The sequence below is a fragment of the Schistocerca gregaria genome, chromosome 6 (assembly GCF_023897955.1).
Source record: "Schistocerca gregaria isolate iqSchGreg1 chromosome 6, iqSchGreg1.2, whole genome shotgun sequence".
In the NCBI taxonomy this organism is placed as follows: Eukaryota; Metazoa; Arthropoda; class Insecta; order Orthoptera; family Acrididae; genus Schistocerca; species Schistocerca gregaria.
Window position 1 is genome coordinate 453931287 of NC_064925.1, and position 21039 is coordinate 453952325.

The 21039-nt window shown below is 42.3% G+C and overlaps 1 protein-coding gene across 2 annotated transcripts in view; it reads left to right on the top strand.

Moving 5' to 3' along the window:
- The window catches only part of LOC126278478 (mucin-5AC-like), a 92241-nt gene that overhangs the window by 15892 nt on the left and 55310 nt on the right, over positions 1-21039 (top strand). Inside the window, exon 2 of one of the 2 annotated variants that reach the window (XM_049978626.1) lies at positions 2875-3011. In XM_049978626.1, the coding sequence (XP_049834583.1) occupies positions 2875-3011 (137 nt within the window). Of the gene's footprint in view, positions 1-2870; positions 3012-21039 lie in introns of both variants that reach the window. The other variant, XM_049978625.1, reaches the window with a different exon arrangement.

Here is a 21039-nt window from a genome sequence, read left to right on the forward strand (position 1 = left end):
TCGCAATACTTTTCAGCCGCTTTTCGTCCACTTTGTGTCACCTTCGTGGGCCCGTGTTGTTGGCAAATCCTACCCATACACACCGACAACGCTAAGCCTTGTGAATTTCTCGATTAGTACTAACAAACGAAGGCGTGTCGGTAGAGCTTCTGTGATGGTCACCGTGTCCGTGCCCTATGTGGACGTGGTTGGACTCCTGTATATTTTTTTTACTTATCTGGACACCCCAATGTAATTAGAATTTGACCAATAGATGTACCGGGAGGCAGATCCCCCAGGAGCCAAGCGACCGCTCCGGTCGCAGGTTCGAATCCTGCCTCGGGCATGGATGTGTGTGATGTCCTTAGGTTAGTTAGGTTTAATTAGTTCTAAGTTCTAGGTGAGTGATGACCTCAGAAGTTAAGTCGCATAGTGCTCAGAGCCATTTGAACCATTTCGAGTATTGTGCTGTAAACAGTAACAGCAGAGTGGCTCAGTCAGGAGACCTTAGTGACATCGGATGTGGACTGGTCATTGGGTGCCACATCAGTAACAAATCAATCAGGGGCATTTTAATCGTTCTATAGGTGCCCAAGTCCACTGTTGTGGAAGTGACTGTGAAATGGAAATAGGAAGGCAGAACAACAGCGAAACCAAAACCAGGTGCATTGCACATAGTGACTGACAGCGACCAGTGAGCACTGTGAAGGGTGGTTGTAAGAAATCGGATGAAATCAGTGGGAAGAATCACTCGTGAGTTCCAGTGTGCTACCAGGAGTCCAGCTAGCACTGTGAGTGTGCGTTGGTAATTAATAAGAATGGCGTACAACATTATAGCAGCTTCCTATGAGTGACACGTTGCTAAGCAACACTTGAGCTGGTCTGAAAAAGGAAAACTGCAGGACATTGGATGAATGGAAACGAGTGATCTGTGCTGATCAAAGCACGCTATATCCTTTGACTATCTGATGGAAGGGTTTGGTTTGGAAAGTATATGGAGAACGTTACCCATCACCATGCGTAGTGCCAACAGTGAAGTGCGGTGGAGGTGAAGTTACGATATCGGAGTGCTTTCCGTGGTTGGGTTGTGGCAACCTTTTTGCGCTTATGAGAACGTTAAATGTGGAAGGATATGAATCACAGTTCAGAGCATTGAAGTAAAGCGTACAGTAGAGGACAGTTTGGAGGCGATGATTATATCAGTAAACAAGAACACTGTCATAAAGCAGCGTGTGTAGGCGGTTTGTGGACAACAACATCCCTGAAATGGACTGACCTGTCCAGAGTCCTGATGTGAACCCACTGGAACACGTTGGGTAGGAGAGTCTCGAGTCAGTAGACCTAGAGGGCATTAAGGTCCTCAAGCAGGGTTGGAGTACGGGATCTCCCTGGCTACTACAACTGCCGAGATTACTTCTTGATCTGGCTGCTTATAAGAATTTTAAAATTAAATTTACTGAGATTTTAGACCGCCATTCAGATTTTATTATTGTTTACACGGATGGGTCTAAACAGGGGGATTTTATGGGCTGCTCTGCTGTGTTTCCCGATACTGTCCGTAGGAAAGGGCTCCCAGAGCAGTTCTCAGCTTACTATGCAGAACTGTTTGCCATTCTGAAAGCATTAGAGCATAGGCGGCGACATCATGGCAAGAAATTCATCATCTGCTCCGATTCCCAAAGTGCTCTACGCGCTCTTGAACAGATGTACACAGGAGATCGATGGTGCAAGAAGTACAGGACGCACTCCTGCTCTTGCAAAAACAGGGTAAGGATGATATTTTCTGCTGGGTTCCAGGGCACATAGGAATTCCTGGAAATGAACTTGCAGACACGGCTGCCAAGGAGGCTTGCTCCATCCCACCTCCTGGTCGCTGTTCCGTCTCCCTGCAGGCAATAACATCTTTCGTGACTCGGAAGGACATGCGTTGGTGGGAGGCTCAGTGGCTGGAAGTGAGGGATAATAAGTTGCGAGCGGTGAAGGATTCTGTCCGACCGTGGCTTACCTCCTTCCGACAAAGACGAGCTGAGGAAGTAGCGCTTACACGGCTTCGAATAGCACATTGTCCATTGACACATGGTTTTCTGTTACGCCGTGAGGAGCCACCATCGAGTCAGACATGTGGGACACAGCTGTCGATACGACATATTTTAACTGAGTGTGTTTTATATGCGGGTTTGAGGAAAGATTTAAGTTTCCCACCAGACCTGCCCTCTATTTTAACTAATAATGAGGCGAGTGTGGCGAAAGTTTTACGTTTTTGCGTGATGTCTGGAGTTCTTCGCAAAATATTGGGATTGAGATCTTACTGTCCTGTAAAGTGGTTTGGTCACCCATTATTTGTAAATGGTCAGCCAGCCACAGTTAATTATTTTTACCTGTTTTGTACTGGTATTTTATTTTTAGTTTTATCTACCTGTTTTAATGTGCTGTGTCCAATCTTGAACTTTGAGCATTTACAATTCTCGCAAAGATCGGCTCTGAATTGATCCTTGTTTAACAGATCTTGGCTGCACTCGTCAACATTTGTTTTGGGAACGGGCGCTGCTAACTTCGTTGTTGTGCGCCCTAAAACACTAATCATCATCATCGTCATGAGTCAAACGTCGGCTTCACTCCAGTCCCTGTCGTCAAACATCAGCACCTTCTCTAGTTCCGGCTATTGAGGAAGAATAAGCTGTCATTCCTCCACAGACATTCAGACACGTGACTGAAAGCGGCCCCAGCAGTACAAGTCCTAATAAAGACAAAGGGTTGACGCAGTCCACATTAATGTCCACTGATAGGTGCCTGGATACTTTTGATCAGATATTGTATTCATTCTGAATTTCGCTATATTGTTACAGTAGTTGCAGCGTTTTAACTTGCCTGGCTGTGGGTCTGTGTTGCAGGTAGCGGCGTCCCAGCTCGGCGCGTCGCCATCCCAGAGGTCGCTGCGGGACTTTCTGCTGCAGCTGGGCCACGCGCTGCCGCTGGCAGACTCCCCGTGCAGCCAAGCTGGGGAGATTGTCTGTGCTGCGGGCTGCTATGGGGTAAGGTGCCCCTAAGCTCCATTTATCCTACTGCTCACAGAACAAGTTTGTAGGTCGAGAATCTCCTTTCTGCCTTCCATTTGCCTGAGAGTACACACAGAGGACAGAAAAAGTCATTCTCCTAGTGCAGAGGTCTCCAAACTACGGCCCGCGAGCCGAAACCGGCCTGCGAGGACCGGCAAACGGGCCCACGTTAGCTAGCCGGACATCCCCGGTGTCCGGCCCGCCAAATATTTGAGGTCGTACCTATATTGCCAACAATTGAGTTTCGAGGCCTATCGTGACCAATACGATAGATAGCGTTTCAGAGACTCATACATATCTAATCGTTCCCATCCTGTAAACTTGGAGCAATCCTGAGAGTGCTTTGTCTCATAATGACGTTTTATATTGTATTCTTTGAAGACTGATATTGCATCATTGCAAATAATACACATTGGTTTGTTGCTTGACTCCACCACGAAATATTGACATCCCCATTGCTCTTTAAAAATTCTACATCCACTGTCAACCTTTCGTTTCTTTTCCATATTTATACAGAACTTCACAAAAAATTGTAACCTGAAAATAAAATTATGCTGTTTTATACTAATAAAACTAGGGAGTAGTCTGCCTAAACAAAATGCAATGAATTTATTTTTAAGGTACTTTAATCACTAAATTCAATACTCACAATTACACAGTAATTCCACTAAAAATACAGTGAAAAAATACTCAAGTCGTGATATACGTATTTAGATTTTCAGATTTTCCTTGTCTCTTCGAATTCAGACTTTGAATTGTCCCACACTTCGTCGTCTCACCTACTAGTACAGCGCATAAAACACTAAAAAAACTCGTGAGACACTCGCAACGTAGACACAATCACGCAACAGAACTGTCAAATATATGCTCTGGGTTCTGCTACTCGCTACAAGCTTACATAACTAAACTTATTGCTGCGCCGCTTGAAATAACAATGCGTTGACATACTCTACCTCTGTTACGTCTTGCAGTAATAGTGTTGCTAACAATGATTTTGAGATTTCGTTAGCTTTGCAGGACACTTTCGTGAAGAATGTTCAGTGACATACTTTCTTGTCGGTGAAATTTGACAGAATAAAATACGCCAGAATTTCGGTCAGGTACGTCCACCAATCAAAATTATGTAATTAAATAAAAATCGTAGTTCGTTTCAGTGCTAACTATTCCCACAACCTTAGATTTTTGCGATCTCATGTTTGCTTTAACCTTACATTACGGTGATCATGGAGTGCTAGGGTGCTTTAATCCCACTAGGTAGATCTTGGCCCCTATGACTTCGTGGAGGAGTCAATGTGGCCCTTGTCCTAGTGTATGCATTGATTTCATCAAATAGTTTTGTGACCAGTTTCGTACACTGATTTCGTACACTGGTTTCCTGTGCGAGTATCTTAATCCGTGGAAATACGGGATTTTCAGAATCATTCATCTGATTTCACGAGCCTAGACCTCCCATATCAATGAAGATAAAAGCTTTGTAGTCCTGTGTGTAAGTTAAAATTTATCCCAAATTCCTAGTTTCAAAAGAATCGACTGTGCAATATTGCATCTATTATATGCGCACTTGTACAACCTTGGAGCACTGTTTTACAATTGCGTTTAGGATCAAAGTTTTCATTTACCTTTCACAAATGATGTCACTGCTCTACAGGAGATGGGATGTGCTGTGCTGCAGAAAGATATCGTGAAGAAATGTGAAATTATTTTACGTTTTCTCCAGCCAGCAGTGAGCCTAGCCGAGGCAGGCTCGCATATCGTGTAACAATCAGAATGACAAAGAGCTGGAGAGTTGACACTGGAAATGGCGTAGCACACAATTAGAGCTTTTGCTACACCTCGCACCAGCAAAAAGCCTGAATCTCGAACTGAGCAACGTGATTTCACTGAAGAGGGTACATAACGTGATTCTAGCAGCACAGCAAGGTGCCACAACAACGATTAAATCTTACACAAGAACGCTTATCAGCGAACTGACATGGTGGAAAAGTACCGAGACGTGGAGAAGAATGCCGATGAGCCTGGAGAACTAGGCACACATTCAGTCATCCCCAGCAATATGTAACGTCATTGCTTCAAAAGGATAACTACAAATACTCAGGTTTCTGACTCTTCTCCCGTTCAGTTGCAGTAAGCGTCTGTGATTTGCTGCCTATCATCTCCCACATGACTTCTACTTTCGAGACTGCAGCCAGCCTGGTCTAGTCTCAGTTGTCCGACTGGATTCGTGATTTCCTGTCAGGAAGGTTACAGTTCGTAGTAATAGACGGCAAATCATCGAGTAAAATTGAAGTGATATCAGGTGTTCCCCAGGGAAGCGTCCTGGGACCTCTTCTGTTCCTGATCTATATAAATGACCTGGGTGACAATCTCAGCAGTTCTCTTAGGTTGTTCGCAGATGATGCTGTAATTTATCGTCTAGTACGGTCATCCGAAGACCAGTATCAGTTGCAAAGCTGTTTAGAAAAGATTGCTGTGTGGTGTGGCAGGTGGCAGTTGACGCTAAATAACGAAAAGTGTGAGGTGATCCACATGAGTTCCAAAAGAAATCCGTTGGAATTCGATTACTCGATAAATAGTACAATTCTCAAGGCTGTCAATTCAACTAAGTACCTGGGTGTTAAAATTACGAACAACTTCAGCTAGAAAGACCACATAGATAATATTGTGGGGAAGGCGAGCTAAAAGTTGCCTTTCATTGCAGGACACTTAGAAGATGCAACAAGTCCACCAAAGAGACAGCTTACACTACACTCTGTAAGTAAGCTGTTTAGGTTTTTTTATTGGTAACGCCACGTAGCGCTCTGTATGAAAATCACTGGCTGTGCTATGTGCACTCTGTGGCTGGTTGGCATTGTTGTAATACTCGCCATTGTAGCGTTGGGCAGTTGGCTGTTAGCGGCGCGTAGCGTTGCGCAGTTGGAGGTGAGCCGCCAGCAGTGGTGGACGTGGGGAGAGAGATGGCGGAGTTTTGAAATTTGTAAGACTGGATGTCATGAATTGCTATATACATTATGACTTTTGAACACTATTGAGGTAAATACATTGTTTGTTCTCTATCAAAATCTTTCATTTGCTAACTATGCCTATCAGTAGTTAGTGCCTTCAGTAGTTCGAATCTTTTATTTAGCTGGCAAGTTTAAGCAAAGTCCTATATAATTTTGTCTAAGGGGACGTTTCAACTCGTTCGTCCTCTGTTAGGATATTGCTGGGCGGCGTGGGATCCTTACCAGGTGGGATTGACGGAGGACATCGAAAGGGTGCAAAAAAGGGCAGCTCGTTTTGTATTATCACGTAATACACGTAATAGGGGAGAGAGTGTGGCACATACGATACGCGAGTTGGGATGGAAGTCATTAAGGCAAAAACGTTTTTCGTCGCGGCGAGATCTATTTGCGAAAATTTCAGTCACCAACTTTCTCTTCCGAATGCGAAAATATTTTGTTGAGCCCAACCTACATAGGTAGGAATGATCATCAAAATAAAATAAGAGAAATCAGAGCTCGAACAGAAAGGTTTAGGTGTTCGTTTTTCTCGCTCGCTGTTCGGGAGTGGAATGGCAGAGAGATAGTATGATTGTATTTCGATGAACCCTCTGCCAAGCACTTAAATGTGAATTGCAGAGTAATCATGTAGATGTAGATTGCGATCTGCCAGCCCCACATCCGCTAATGTGAAGACCTGAAGTCACCCACAACTGTGTTACTGGGAGGCAGACTGTAGTGTTTGGTGAACCGTCAACCTGTCGCTGTGTTGTGAAGGCCGACTTTCATCTACCAGCAGACACTGACCTCCACAACCCTCCACCAATGGAGAGGCTATGTCGTAATTCTGCACCACCACCTTTGTCCCATGCGTGGCTGCTGCAAGTTTCTTTGAGCGCTCCCTCTGATGATCAGATGTGAGGCCTAGTAAGAAAGAGTCGACGACTTGTAAAATGTCACAGCTATACAAGCTATGTCTGGCACTCGCTGGAGTGTAAACCTGCACGATTCTACACCCGCCATGTGCAGGCCTGTACCATGAGCACGGTGAAGTAGGCCCCTGCCCATGATGCAGGTACACAAGGGGCGCAAAATCTGGCCACTTAAAAATACGGCTTAAAAATTAACTGGGAGAAGTAAGTGAGTTGTCCAAACCTTCATGTTCCTTTCTTCTGTCTACAAGGGGAGCCGTTTTCCTGCGCCGGCGACTGCGAATGCACACCGCTGTCATAGTATCATCTCTACAACGTCATTTAGTCCAGGCACCATCATGAAGTAACTACTGCTACCGACAAGACGTCTACTGCTGTAACACGGTCTTGTGGCAGCAGTGCACTTGGTTCACACAGCTCCCCTCTACACAGTTCGCTCTTGTTCAACAATGGAGCTCTTGCTGCTATTTCGGTACAGTATTGAAGGATCTCAAACGTTGGCGAGCTTACACGGAAACAGATATCGTGTTTGTCTGAAGGATCCGATTTTTGCCAGCTTAGGGCTGGAACGTGACTGTTTGAGTTAGAATGCTTTGAAGAATTTAGCAGAATAATAGGTGCTAGAGAAAACAGATCACCCATATATCAAAACATTTCACCTGATTCTAGTTTCCTGTCGGTATTTTGAAAAATATGCAGTGGGTTTTGGCGCCAAATATAACGGAGTTATTTATACAGCTCAGCTAGTTAAAGTAATAGTTACATTCAAGCTCAAGGTGAAAGAGAAGATTAAGAGTATAGAAACGGATGCAGATTTGGGTATTTTGAAGGTTTTTCAAAGGTTTTTCAAAGTACGGGTTAGGAGATGCTTATCCGAACCTCGAGTTAGCTTTGTCAGGGTCTGTAGCACCTTGGGTGAAAGCAAACTGTTAACTTTGACATCTTGTCCACAGTGTACAGCACAGCTCTTAAAATTGACTTCAGTGCCTTAATCAGAGTTTTCTGCTTAAACCAAAGAAATGTGAAGCAAATTGTAATGCTCCATAATTATTGGAAGGGATATTGCCTAACTCCGTATGAGGCCCTTTATATTCGATTTCTAATAAGTAATGTAGGCATTATTGATCATTCATAAAGAACAAATAAAACCTGTTAATTATTGTTGTTGTTACTGTTATTGTTTACTTGTGTGTCCTATTGATACCCAGTGCTTCTAAATTCCTTGTTCTGATTTTCCATATATCTCTCATTCTCTCTCCGTGTCCCACTTTTCTTTCTTCAGTTCACTTGGTTCCTCATTCTACCCAACAGTCTGCCTTGTGACTGAACAGATTCCTGTCTGCTACTTCTACTGCGTCTGTCACGATTTTCTTAACGTACTTTTTGATATGTTTGATCCGTGGTGTTATTTTCTTTTTACGAATTACCGTGTTTCATAATCTGCTGTATAGGCCTTGATGTTGGGAGTTTGAACATATCAACAAAATTTAAATCATTGTTTTCTAAACGTCTGCTGCCAGCTTTGACAATTCCTCTGTTGGCTTACAAGATGTCAGTACCTATTGGTCTTCCGTTTTGTTTAGGCGAAGAATTTTTCTTATAATTCTATGTGTTTCTTTCAAGATGTTTTCCAGATCGCCTTTCTGCTGAGAATGAACATTTCTCTCGCGTACAGAGCTTTAGCATCGATGACCGTGTTTGTTCTAAGAACTCCTCGTCATACTCTTTTGATTTGTCATGCTTCGCGTTTATTTTCTGAATGTTATATTTAATAGAGATCAGCACAAGTCTCTTTTTTTAAGGGGTTTGTACGTCAGCCTTTTCATCACATTCACTGAGGACCTCTACCTTACAACTGTGACTTACCTGCCCGTTAGTACCTCTAAATCGTCTGCAAAAGCTAAGACATTTTTCCACTCTGTAAGGATTTTATCTAAGATGAGATTAAAAATGAGTGGTCACAGTCCATTTCCTTGGGGAACACCTATTTAATTTCAAAGCGTTCTGATATTTCGCACCTAAGTTTTATTTTGGACGCCGTGTCCATGAGTTTGGTTAACGAAGCTTCTTGTCTTTCAGTCTAGCCGCTGTCCTTCTAGGATACCAAACAGACACCTATCGACCAATCAAGCCATGTCTTCTTGAAGTCGACTGCAGTGTAAATGATTGAGCTGTTTTCCCTAAATACTTCAGTAACTCTCCAAAGTTGCCATTGTGGGGCGGCGAGTAAGTTACTTCACTGGTTTAAAGTTTTGACGCCGTCTTTAATCACGTGAGCCTGGAAACTAATTTGGTGGTCAGCCAGAAAGCGACCTTAGTTTCCAGTCTGCACGGCCACATTCCGATCCAGCCCACTGAAAGAAAAGTTTCTATTTCCCATTTCTTTGCTGGATCAGGACTATAAGTTCAGTAAAAGTTTAAAGTTCCCATCAAGATGTAATTAAATTAAAGTTTCTCACAAACAACACTTAAAATTGCGTTATGTTCAATTGAAAACAAGTGTTTCTAATCTAAGAGCACTTTTAGCAGTTCAGAGACGACCTCTACAGTAACTTGCTACCAGATTGTTTTTCGCCCTGACTAACGTCACTCAACTGAAAGTCCCCAATAAATGTTCAAAAATTAATGCTCGCCATAAAAGTGGAAATAAGCTCACCACTTGCCACGCGGAATTGAATTTCATACGGACGGCACACTAACAGTTATTTTACCGAATTCTAACCGATCCAGGACGGTGTACAGTCCTCGCGAGTTCACTATCCGTTTTCACTGTCAAATATGCGCTTGTCACAGCTCGCTTCTAACGTCATCCGAGGTAGAGGGCGACCAGACGTTTAACAAACGTGGACCTCACAGTGTCTGAGAGCGAAGTGAACCTTCCTACTGCTTCAGGGCTGTATTTATAAGGTGCCGCTGCGGACTGCCGAGAAAACATCTGTTGTCTGTCTATTTGCATACGGCGGCAGTCTACAAACGACCGCTATCTCGGGACATAATCATTCCGCAGACAAGCAGTTTGAAAGCACGTTGAAAGTTTCAGCTCGCCAGAATGAAAACTTTGCTTAATAGAATTTATTTAGTTGAACTAACGGTAGATTGTTACCTCTGACCCATACCTGTGCTAAGACTTATACCAGTTGCTATTTATGTTACAAGTCTTAAACTTGGTGTAGCTCTATTATTTGATATATTTGATCATCTGGTTTAACCAAAATCCTCTATCGTTAAAATTTCAAGTACTTAATCTACAACAATTTAGTTACAAAATTAGTTTTTATTTAATTACTCAAAAACTATAAGAGGTAGATTAACGTAGACTCTCTGTTATTTTTTGGGGGGTGTACTGAAGCATAAAACAGATTTTCAAGTTTATAATTCCATTATTTAGTGCCTCTGATTTTTCCGAAAAGCGTTGATTCTGACGTTAATTTTTGTTTTATGGTTTTGGAAACCAACATCACTTATTTATAACTTCTAACTGCACCTTCTGACCAAATTCTAGCTTCCTAATGTCATTATTTAGCGTCTCTGATTTTTCTCTTAAAATGGTATTTTCCGTAAACTGTTTAGTTTAGAACATCAAGACTTGGTATTTGGAACATTATTACACTAAACTATAATTTAACAAAGTTTTAAACATAAATTTTGATTTTTAATTTGATACTAAATTGTGGTGCAATACTTGTGTGCTACATGGAGACGCGTTAAGGTGACGTGGCTCTACTAGCAGTGAACTGGGTTAAGTCCCGGCGCACTCGCTCGCCTCCACATGATACAGCGCTTGGTTTGCTTCACAATCTTTTCCACTTGTCCTATTGTCTTTAAGTCTAAGGATATGTCATCAGATTTCGTCTTTGCTGGGTGGTTGAGATTTTGGCTTGGTGCGTGTACAGGTGTCTCCCTGGGAAATCTTGAAGGTGGTTGTGGACAGCTGTATGTAGCTAAGAGAAGTAGCATTGCTCCCTATAGCTGTGATTGTCAGAACGAGTTTACTGTCCTCCTGTCTGAGACATAGGTTCTGTGGTGTGTATCCACGGATCTTCCCACTGAACATCCTGTAAAGTCACGCGCGTTTTATTCCCTATTGTTATTTTCAATAACTTAATCTTGTTCACTCATCTGCCACCTCTTTGTCTGGTTAATATTGCCACCTGTTTCCTGATCTCGGAAAAGCGTTATTCAGTCTCAGGTGATTTTTTTTTTACTTCTATATTTCTGGAAGTCTCCCTTCTATTCTTCTGAAGTGTCTTGACATTCTTAGTCCCACTGAAGTTGTTTCGTGTTTTTCTTCCGCGGTTCAGGTGCAGTTCCCAGGTAACTGCGTGTTCTTTCTTCCATTCCCCTTTTCCTCTTTTATATTAGTTTCTTGGATCCTTTCTGCGTAAATTTTCTGAAGATGAATACTCCCTTAGTGTTCTATTTTGAGGTAAATTTCACTTTGATGCGGACAAGATAGTGATTTGATTCGACGTTTGCACCTATGTGGCTTTGTATATCGTGAAATTCTTTCTGAGAACTGTATGGTACAGCAACGTCATGGATCTGATTCTCTCATCAAGCGGTAGTACGAGTTACCTCCAGATCTTTCAATTTAGAAAATTTTCCACAGGGAGGTCACCGTGATTTTCAAATTCCTTTGTTGAGACAACGCAATAAATCTGACCCCATTTCCGCTGGGGAATTCCTAACGGCTCTTTGGTACACTTTATTCCGCGCAGTTGTGTGAAGGCATCGCCTAGCAGGATTCTTATATCGGTTCTTTATTGTACAGCGTAATTCAAAAAGGAAGAACAGATCTTAAATGTTTATTGCAGACAAATTACGAAAGATAGAAATACATTCTACATTCCGCTGGATAAAGGGAAGTTCAAAGTTGAATGTTCACACAGACTAAATTTAATCGAATCTGATCACGTACCCTCGAAGTGTTTTCAAATATTTTACATTTCAACGTCGTGTTTGCACCACCAGTGTAAGGCATAACTCCTCTAGTTTTGCAGCCAATAGCAGCTCGGAATTCTATGCCTCTTACGAGCAAGTATAGTCAATCCGTTTCTTTCACTTGGCCGAGTGGCGTTTCTACTATGTGGATACGGTTTTTTAAAAGCTGGCGTTTGATTTGTTTCTACTTCTCGCCCGTAGGTGGATACACGACACATGTCAAAGCAAAATGACAAGTCATTCAGCAGTTCTCTAACAGACAGCGTTGTCAGCAACCTGGGAAGAATGAGAAACATTTATTTTTAATTTAAGAATTTATTTAAAACACAAAAAACAAGAAGACATCATAATTTGTAGAAAATAAATGTGAGTACATCATTGAATGTTGTTGCAAGATGATAGGAAGTAGCTTATGTATTTTCATTGTTCCTCAGATTAAATTTTAGTAACGTCACTTATTTGAAACGTTGGTAGTTCCGTAGCGTGTCTGTAGGCTTTCGTATCAACATCACTAGACTTGCTTGGATCTTTAAGTTTGTAGTTAAATTATAGTAAGAAGTGGTAGTGGTTAACTGATTAGTGAAGTATAATTCGATGTGCCCTGTCACGTGTGAGATGTCATCATCAACTTGTTCTGTCATTGTGTTGTCGAAAGGAAAAGTATAAGTTGTCTAATATTTAAATTATTATCTTGTAACGCATGATATCGCTGATTACCTCAAACTGCCACGAACGCGTTTATTTCGTCAAAAGATTCGCTGAATTTTTAATAGAAAACCCTGCATTATTTCCTCTTTTTTATTTGTGAGATAAACTCCTAGTGAAAGAACTAAAGCTGACGTTTGATAAAAAAAACTAATGGAAAATTTGCAAGACGTTTCCAGACGTTACACTGGAATTCGAAATCGGGTTTTTTATTTTCACTCTGCACTATTTGGAATGGATAATAACGGTTTTGAATGGCATAAGTGAGAAGTAACAAAGAGAGTCTTCAAAATACCCTTTCGAAAGCTAAAAAGCATGAATGTCACATTTCACATATCACAGCATCTGTTAAATATCATCAGCTAGGTACAGTAAGAACTGACCATGCTGGTCCAGCAGCAACAGGCTGGCAGCTTTGAAACACAGTAACTAGAAGGTTGGTCGAAACAGAAGTATAACGAAGAAACTGATTTAGACTATCTGCTTTTTAACACAGAGAGAGTTAGCTCTTCAAGGTCATGACACATCTGAGGTGTCAGTAAATAAAGGAAATTGTTTACAACTTTTGGATTGCTTGCCAGAAGAGGAACCATACATGAAACAGAAAGTGCCTTTAAACACTCCATCGGATGCTACATGATCTGACATTACAATGAATTCGTAGCTTTTATTACGGATGTTGTTAACGAACAAATGCCAAGTGAATTTAAAAATAGACCCTTTTATATCAGTACAAGACGCCGAAGCAATGGATGTCTCAACTAGAAAGCAAATGAGAGGAATTTTTAGTTTTGCAAATAACGAATCAGGAGAAATACAAGAGAGATTCGTTGGGTTTTATGACGTATCCAAAGGACAACGTGCACAAAGCATAGCCACCGTTTTGTTGCAAGTGCTAAGCAATTGAAATACCGATAAAAACAAATTAGTATCGCAAACATACGATGGCTGCAGTGCAACGTCAGTGATAAATTATGTTATCCATTCTATTGTGAAACAAGCGTATCCTCATGCTGTCTTTATCCATTGCTACGCACATCAATTGGACTTAGTCCTCCTCCATGCCCGTAAAAGAATTATGCAAGGAAAACTTTTTGTGAGAAACCTATCACCATTTCACTCATTGTTTAGAGATTCAAATAAAAACAGTGAACTTTTGAGGAAAAGTGGATTTTAACTACAAAGTCCGTGTGAAACAAGGTGGAATTTTCATCCACGGGCCGTACAAACCAATATTCTTCACTATACAGACCTGAGAGTAGTATAATGATGAGATAAACAGAGGAGGGTGGAATGACAGTTCCTTTCATCAGGCAAGTCGCCTAAATAGTATACTGGATGATCAAACTTTATTTTCTTACTGCAGATATGCCACATTTTCCAATGTACAAGTATCTAGTCAGACATCTTGCAAAGTAAAACATTGGACATAAACCGCTATAAGGTCGAAATTGAAAACTGCATGAAGGCCGTTGAACGATTGAGATGTGAGGAAGTTATTCTGAAATGCGTAGTGGAAGCTAAGAACCTTATGAATTCACCAAGAGTATCTGAAAGTAATTTTAACGAAACAGAGGCAAGTATTCGGCGATGAAGAAGGCTAGCATTCGAAATAACTGACACAGTAGTAATAGTAGTAAACATGGAAACTAGATTCCAAGACTTGCATGAAACAGTTATTGCAGAACTTGTAAATGAGAAAAACGTCTCACGTTATATTAGGCCAAACAATTTCTCTATATGTGAAGTTGAAAAGCTACTTGAAATATATCCTTTCTTTGAGACTGACAAACTGAAAGAAGAACTAACCTTTATTTACAGCAGTGAGAATAACGTCTAAAGCCTCAGGGCCTCCTTAAACGATTGTAAACAATGGATTAAAAACGTTCTCTGAACGTGTGAAATTACTGTTGTTAGTTTTTGCAGTTCCAGCAACCTCTGCGTCTTGCAAAAGAAGCATCAGTACATTAAAACGCGTTAAAATCTACCTTCGCAACATAAAGACAAATGACAGACTGTCAAACTTGGAGATTTTGGCTGTAGAGAAGGAAACAATGAAATATTCAATCAAACTGTAGTAGTTCATATCTCGAGCTGTCGATGTATACGTCCAGAAAAAGGACAGGAGAATAGGACTAAATTATAAAAAGAAGTAACTATGAGATACTACGTGTTATATTTTCATTAATGTTTAGTTGTTTTAAATTTTTATGCATTTATTTATAACAAATTTCTGTAGTAGTTTCAATCTTAGTGGAAATATATAACTAAATTACTTTTGCAGTGTTTTTATTTTACAAGTTTTTATTTAAGATTCATTTCTTTTTACGATCTTCTTCATTCTCAGCCTACCCTACAAAAATTCCACGCTTTATCACTGCACAGACGCTATATCCGTACACTCAACGAGAGAAACATGCGTTCCTCGAGGAACATCGATACTCTAGTCCACTTCAACTATGCGATGTTCAGCTGTTTGCAGAGTAGCTGTCATATGTTGGACAGAGACTCTATCTTTTCTGTACCCCACAGAAAAAGAAATCCGAAAGTCTGAGGTTTGGTGATTGGGAGACCAAAGGCAATGAACAAGATTTTGTGAGTGCATCTTGGATACACTCGACATTATCATCAGACATGTGTAGCTGACCAGTGCTCTTCCCTCCGTACATTCAACCAACTTCCAAGAATTTTGTTTACCAGCCAAAAACGTACTTGTGTAGAGGCGGTTTTTGCTGAATCGACGGTGGAATGCACGTTGCACTTGAACAACGGATTGACTTCGCGCAAATTTTAACACAAAAAATGATTACTCTTGTGGTGTAGTCGTCACGTTGGTACAAATAAACAGCAGTGCAGCTGTGGTGAAGCTTTAAACCTTCCTTTAACCAGTGACAGGCACAAAGAGTTTCTATCTTTTGTAGGTTGTCTGTAGAAAACAACTGAAATCTGTTCTTTCTTTCTAAATCACCTGGTACATCCTACTGAAACCAGTGTACAGTAGCTCCACAACAAATACAATACCGTTTTACTTTAATTTCTTTCAGAAAGTTTATACTACTTCTGATTTATTTAGTACAATGATACATTTTACTTGTTGCGTGCAATTTTTCTTATCAGCTGAGTTCAAATTAAATAATATTTTTCAGTTATAAGAATAGCTAAACCTAAGTAAAAAATAATGTCATTTTACTAAAATTTGAAACTCCTCTAGATGTTCTAACATGTTTTCAATTTAAAAATTGGGTTGTTTCGAAAATCCGCCTGATGCAAACACAATTTGTTTATTTTTTATATTTATCCATTAAGACATGTTTCTACACCTATGTGTCATCTTCTGTGGGTCGACTTTTTTTTCTGTAAAATACAATATCAAATTTATAATAAGTTAACAGTTGTAGGCCTAAGAATTAGAAAATATGCAATTTGCTTTGTTTTGTTTAGACGCTTACCTTAAAATTACATGGCATCATGAACTGGATTTTTATGAAACTTCCTGGCAGATTAAAACTCGAGCTCTGGACCTTTGCCTTTCACAGGCAAGTGCTCTACCAGCTGAGCTACCCAGGCACGACTCATGCCCTCTTCTCATAGCTTTAGTTCGGCCAGTAATTCGTCTCCTACCTTCCAAACTTCACAGAATCTCTCCTGCGTTGGAGTCTCGCTCTGGCACACAGTTTTAATGTGCCAGGAAGTTCCATATCAGCGCAAACATGGCTGCAGAGTGAATATCTCATTCTGCATCACTATGCACCGGTTTTTTATGCTCTTTTTGGTCGTTTTTTGACAGCATGTCATCTGCAAACTAGCCACGAAGAAAAATATTACATACACTCCTGGAAATTGAAATAAGAACACCGTGAATTCATTGTCCCAGGAAGGGGAAAATTTATTGACACATTCCTGGGGTCAGATACATCACATGATCACACTGACAGAACCACAGGCACATAGACACAGGCAACAGAGCATGCACAATGTCGGCACTAGTACAGTGTATATCCACCTTTCACAGCAATGCAGGCTGCTATTCTCCCATGGAGACGATCGTAGAGATGCTGGATGTAGTCCTGTGGAACGGCTTGCCATGCCATTTCCACCTGGCGCCTCAGTTGGACCAGCGTTCGTGCTGGACGTGCAGAGCGCGTGAGACGACGCTTCATCCAGTCCCAAACATGCTCAATGGGGGACAGATCCGGAGATCTTGCTGGCCAGGGTAGTTGACTTACACCTTCTAGAGCACGTTGGGTGGCACGGGATACATGCGGACCTGCAGTGTCCTGTTGCAACAGCAAGTTCCCTTGCCGGTCTAGTAATGGTAGAACGATGGGTTCGATGACGTTTTGGATTAGACGATCACCAGAGGTGTACGGCCAGTGTAGGAGATCGCTCCCCACACCATGATGCCAGGTGTTGGCCCTGTGTGCCTCGGTCGTATGCAGTCCTGATTGTGGCGCTCACCTGCACGGCGCCTAACACGCATACGACCATCATTGGCACCAAGGCAAAAGCGACTCTCATCGCTGAAGACGACACGTCTCCATTCGTCCCTCCATTCACGCCTGTCGCGACACCACTGGAGGCGGGGTGCACGATGTTGGGGCGTGAGCGGAAGACGGCCTAATGGTGTGCGGGACCGTAGCCCAGCTTCATGGAGACGGTTGCGAATGGTCCTCGCCGATACCCCAAGAGCAACAGTGTTCCCAATTTGCTGGGAAGTGGCGGTGCGGTCCCCTACGTCACTGCGTAGGATCCTACGGTCTTGGCGTGCATCCGTGCGTCGCTGCGGTCCGGTCCCAGGTCGACGGGCACGTGCACCTTCCGCCGAACACTGGCGACAACATCGATGTACTGTGGAGACCTCACGCCCCATGTGTTGAGCAATTCGGCGGTACGTCCACCCGGCCTCCCGCATGCCCACTATACGCCCTCGCTCAAAGTCCGTCAACTGCACATACGGTTCACGTCCACGCTGTCGCGGCATGCTACCAGTGTTAAAGACTGCGATGGAGCTCCGTATGCCACGGCAAACTGGCTGACACTGACGGCGGCGGTGCACAAATGCTGCGCAGCTAGCGCCATTCGACGGCCAATACCGCAGTTCCTGGTGTGTCCGCTGTGCCGTGCGTGTGATCATTGCTTGTACAGCCCTCTCGCAGTGTCCGGAGCAAGTATGGTGGGTCTGACACACCGGTGTCAATGTGTTCTTTTTTCCATTTCCAGGAGTGTATTTGTGAAGAACTGTTTCATAGTTAGAGGATTTGTGCGTTTCTGTACTTACATTTTGCGTTCTGCTTCATGTCATAGATTGGTGTCTCGATCAACTGCTGTTCAGGACATTGTTTCCACAGGTTTTCATGAAATTTTCCCTCAATATTTCACCTCCCATGCGCTTTCACAAAACGTGGCGTAACGTGATATGAACAGACGTTTCTGACTCAATACTCAGGGAGAGCCGTTATGTTATTGTCGTTGTTCACCTGTTCATAGTTGGTCTTGTGTTCGTTGTGGCGCTAATTTTGAATGTTTCGTCAGAACATGTGTGGTGTGGCTGCTGGGACAGGGAGTGTGGAGTAAGATAGAGAGTTGGAAAGCGGGGTTGGGTAGGAATCCAAGAAGTTTTTTGTTGTTCTTTTTTACTGTTTGATTGTTATGTTTCATGTGTGGAGGTGCCTTTGTCTAGTTCGCTGAGTGTTTTGTTGCACAATGTTGTATTTTCATTTAGAAAACTAATTGTGTTTGCGTAAGGCGGATTTTCAAAACAACCCAATCAGAAATATAGTTTACAGGTCGTTGGGGTGCGGGAGAGGCCGAGGGGCACAGATTGGGTAATAATACGAAGCCCGCAAGGTCACCTTGCTACTGCTCTGGTTATGTGAGTTGTCGTGGTCTAGCTGACGGCTTCGAGAGATCACTGAGACAGATGAATCAGAACATTCTAAATCTGCCCGCTGTGTCCACTGCCCTCGCCACTGCCGCGGAGAAGATTATTCAGATGCACACTACGAAATGTACGATTCGTTAATGCCGTTTCATTATCGCACAGAGTGCCTGACTGGCCTTCATCACCCAACTCCATGCTTCGTCATCCCGCAACAATAAGGGTCCTAACGCCTGACCCTTATTTATTGGTGTCAGAATTGGCTGCCAGCTAAAGACCTGATTGACAGTGGTACCTCGCTGGAGACAGTTCATACTGCTATCGTCGCCATCGTCCAGAATTCCAGATGACGCAGTGTGGTGCAATAAACGAGCATTCTTCTGTTGGCCTTCCAGGTTGTGTTTATTCTGCGTGGCCATTTCAGGTAGTAGCGACATCAGTAGCACTCTCACAGTGACATTTGTTAAACCGCAGGTCTGCAGACGTCGTTATTCACAGGAAATTGCAAAGAAACATATTTAACGCCAGTGAGATTAAATTTTAAAATGTGACAGGACTTGAGTTACCATGCACTAAGTCAGTGCCAGCTGCATATGACATTTGTAGACGTTTTGGTCATTTGACACAGGACTGTTTTGAGAAATATTGGGCCATTATCCATGGTAAAGATAAGTTAGATCATTGTTTTGTGTGTATTATAATTGTAGTTCTTCCTGTCTTTCTGTTACTGTAACGACAGTTGTAGAATTAAAAAAAAAGCCAGAAACACAAGCAGATGTTCCTGACTGTTCTCACTTTCTTGGAACAGATAATGCTTTTTTTAGCAGTTAACGCTCAGCAGAAGAAATATAATGAAAAATTACGTAGGCAAGTAGAAGTGTTGCAAGCTATTCAACAGCAGGTACAGCCGCAATCAGGAGAAACAAAACCAGTATTGAGTGTACCAGTTCCTCCTGTGGCTCCATCAGCAGTGGACATCAAACCATTTTGCAGAAAGACAGTGGAGGTTGGATCTGCGTTCAGTAATGTGTAGTAGCTACTACAAAATTGAACAGTCGACCAGATGAAACATGTTTACCTATGGCTAACTTACGATTAGTTGGTGAGGCTAAAACACATGTGATGTATCATGGAGCATTTAGTAATGCAGAAACGTTCCAAGTGCTAGTTGATGGTCTGTGCCAGCGGTACTGGAAACAGAATAGCACGAGATTGTTCAGGGAGAAACTAAGCAGTGAGTCAGTGGACTCCATCTCAGGTGGGACATGTAGCACTAATGCACAACCGTACTAGCTAACATGGATTGCAGGAGCTGATGTAGTCACCTTGTATGAAGCTGAGAATAGGACTCTTGATGTCTTCCTATCACGGGTATCCCCGTTAATTACTATACAGAATCAGAATGCAGAGTTCATCTGATCTGACCACGGCTATTAGGATCGCCACACAGTTGGAAACAATCCATATTGCTACAAAACGGCGGAATGACCATCGGGTCTTCAATTCCAAAGTGAGGTCACAGAGATGTGGCCGTGCGAGTGTTATGCAAAAGCAATGCCAATGCATAGTGTGGTCAAGTTGGTCATAAGGCATGAGAGTGCAGTTATAAGAGGCAGGGAGAACGGCACCAGAAGAAGTATCCTTAAATGCAAACGGGAATGCTTCTCACATCAGAAATAATCCACAATAAGAGATAATATTGCACAAATGTATGCAAAAACAGAATGCTGCTTGTTAGATTCAATTAAGGGCAAGGTATGTAAGTTTTTGGCGGACACAGATGTGCAGATGTCAGTCGTTAGTTCAAATAGTTCAAATGGCTCTGAGCACTATGGGACTTCACTTCACTTCTGTGGTCATCAGTCCCCTAGAACTTACAACTACGTAAACCTAACTAACCTAAGGACATCACACACATCCATGCCCGAGGCAGGATTCGAACCTGCGACCGTAACGGTCGCGCGGTTCCAGACTGTAGCGCCTAGAACCGCTCGTCCACCCCGGCCGGCTCAGTCGTTAGTCTGGACCTCTTAGACAGGAAGAGACTCTGGTCTCCATGTTACATGTTATGTAGGGTAGGTGACAATATGAGAAGGCTTTGCTACAACAATGCTTGCCTTCAGCATTGGAGCTGTTTTTGTGAGCACATGGAACTTTTGCCACATGTTTGTGAAAGTCGTTCTACAATCATTGGACCAGATTTCCTTGATAAATATCATGCTAAAATCGATCCTTTGCGATAAAAAGTTGAAGTCAGTGGAACACTTGAGACAACAACTGCAAGCGAGACTGTGTCACAAGGTGCACTGATAATGAAGTGTTGCCAACTGAACAAACATGTGTGGTAAGGATTGGTTCACATGACAATTAACCATTAAGTACAGGGAAGTTAGTATGGATTCATGTAGATGCCGATTAGCCGCAAGAAGCGTCGGTAAGGAATGAACAGTTGGATAAGTGCATATTATGTGTTCAGAAGAATAGCACTTACTGGTAAAAAAAATTGTTGAGTTTATGGTAGCTGTAAGCCTGGATAATTTGGCATGGACAAGGTTAGCCTGCCAAAGTGC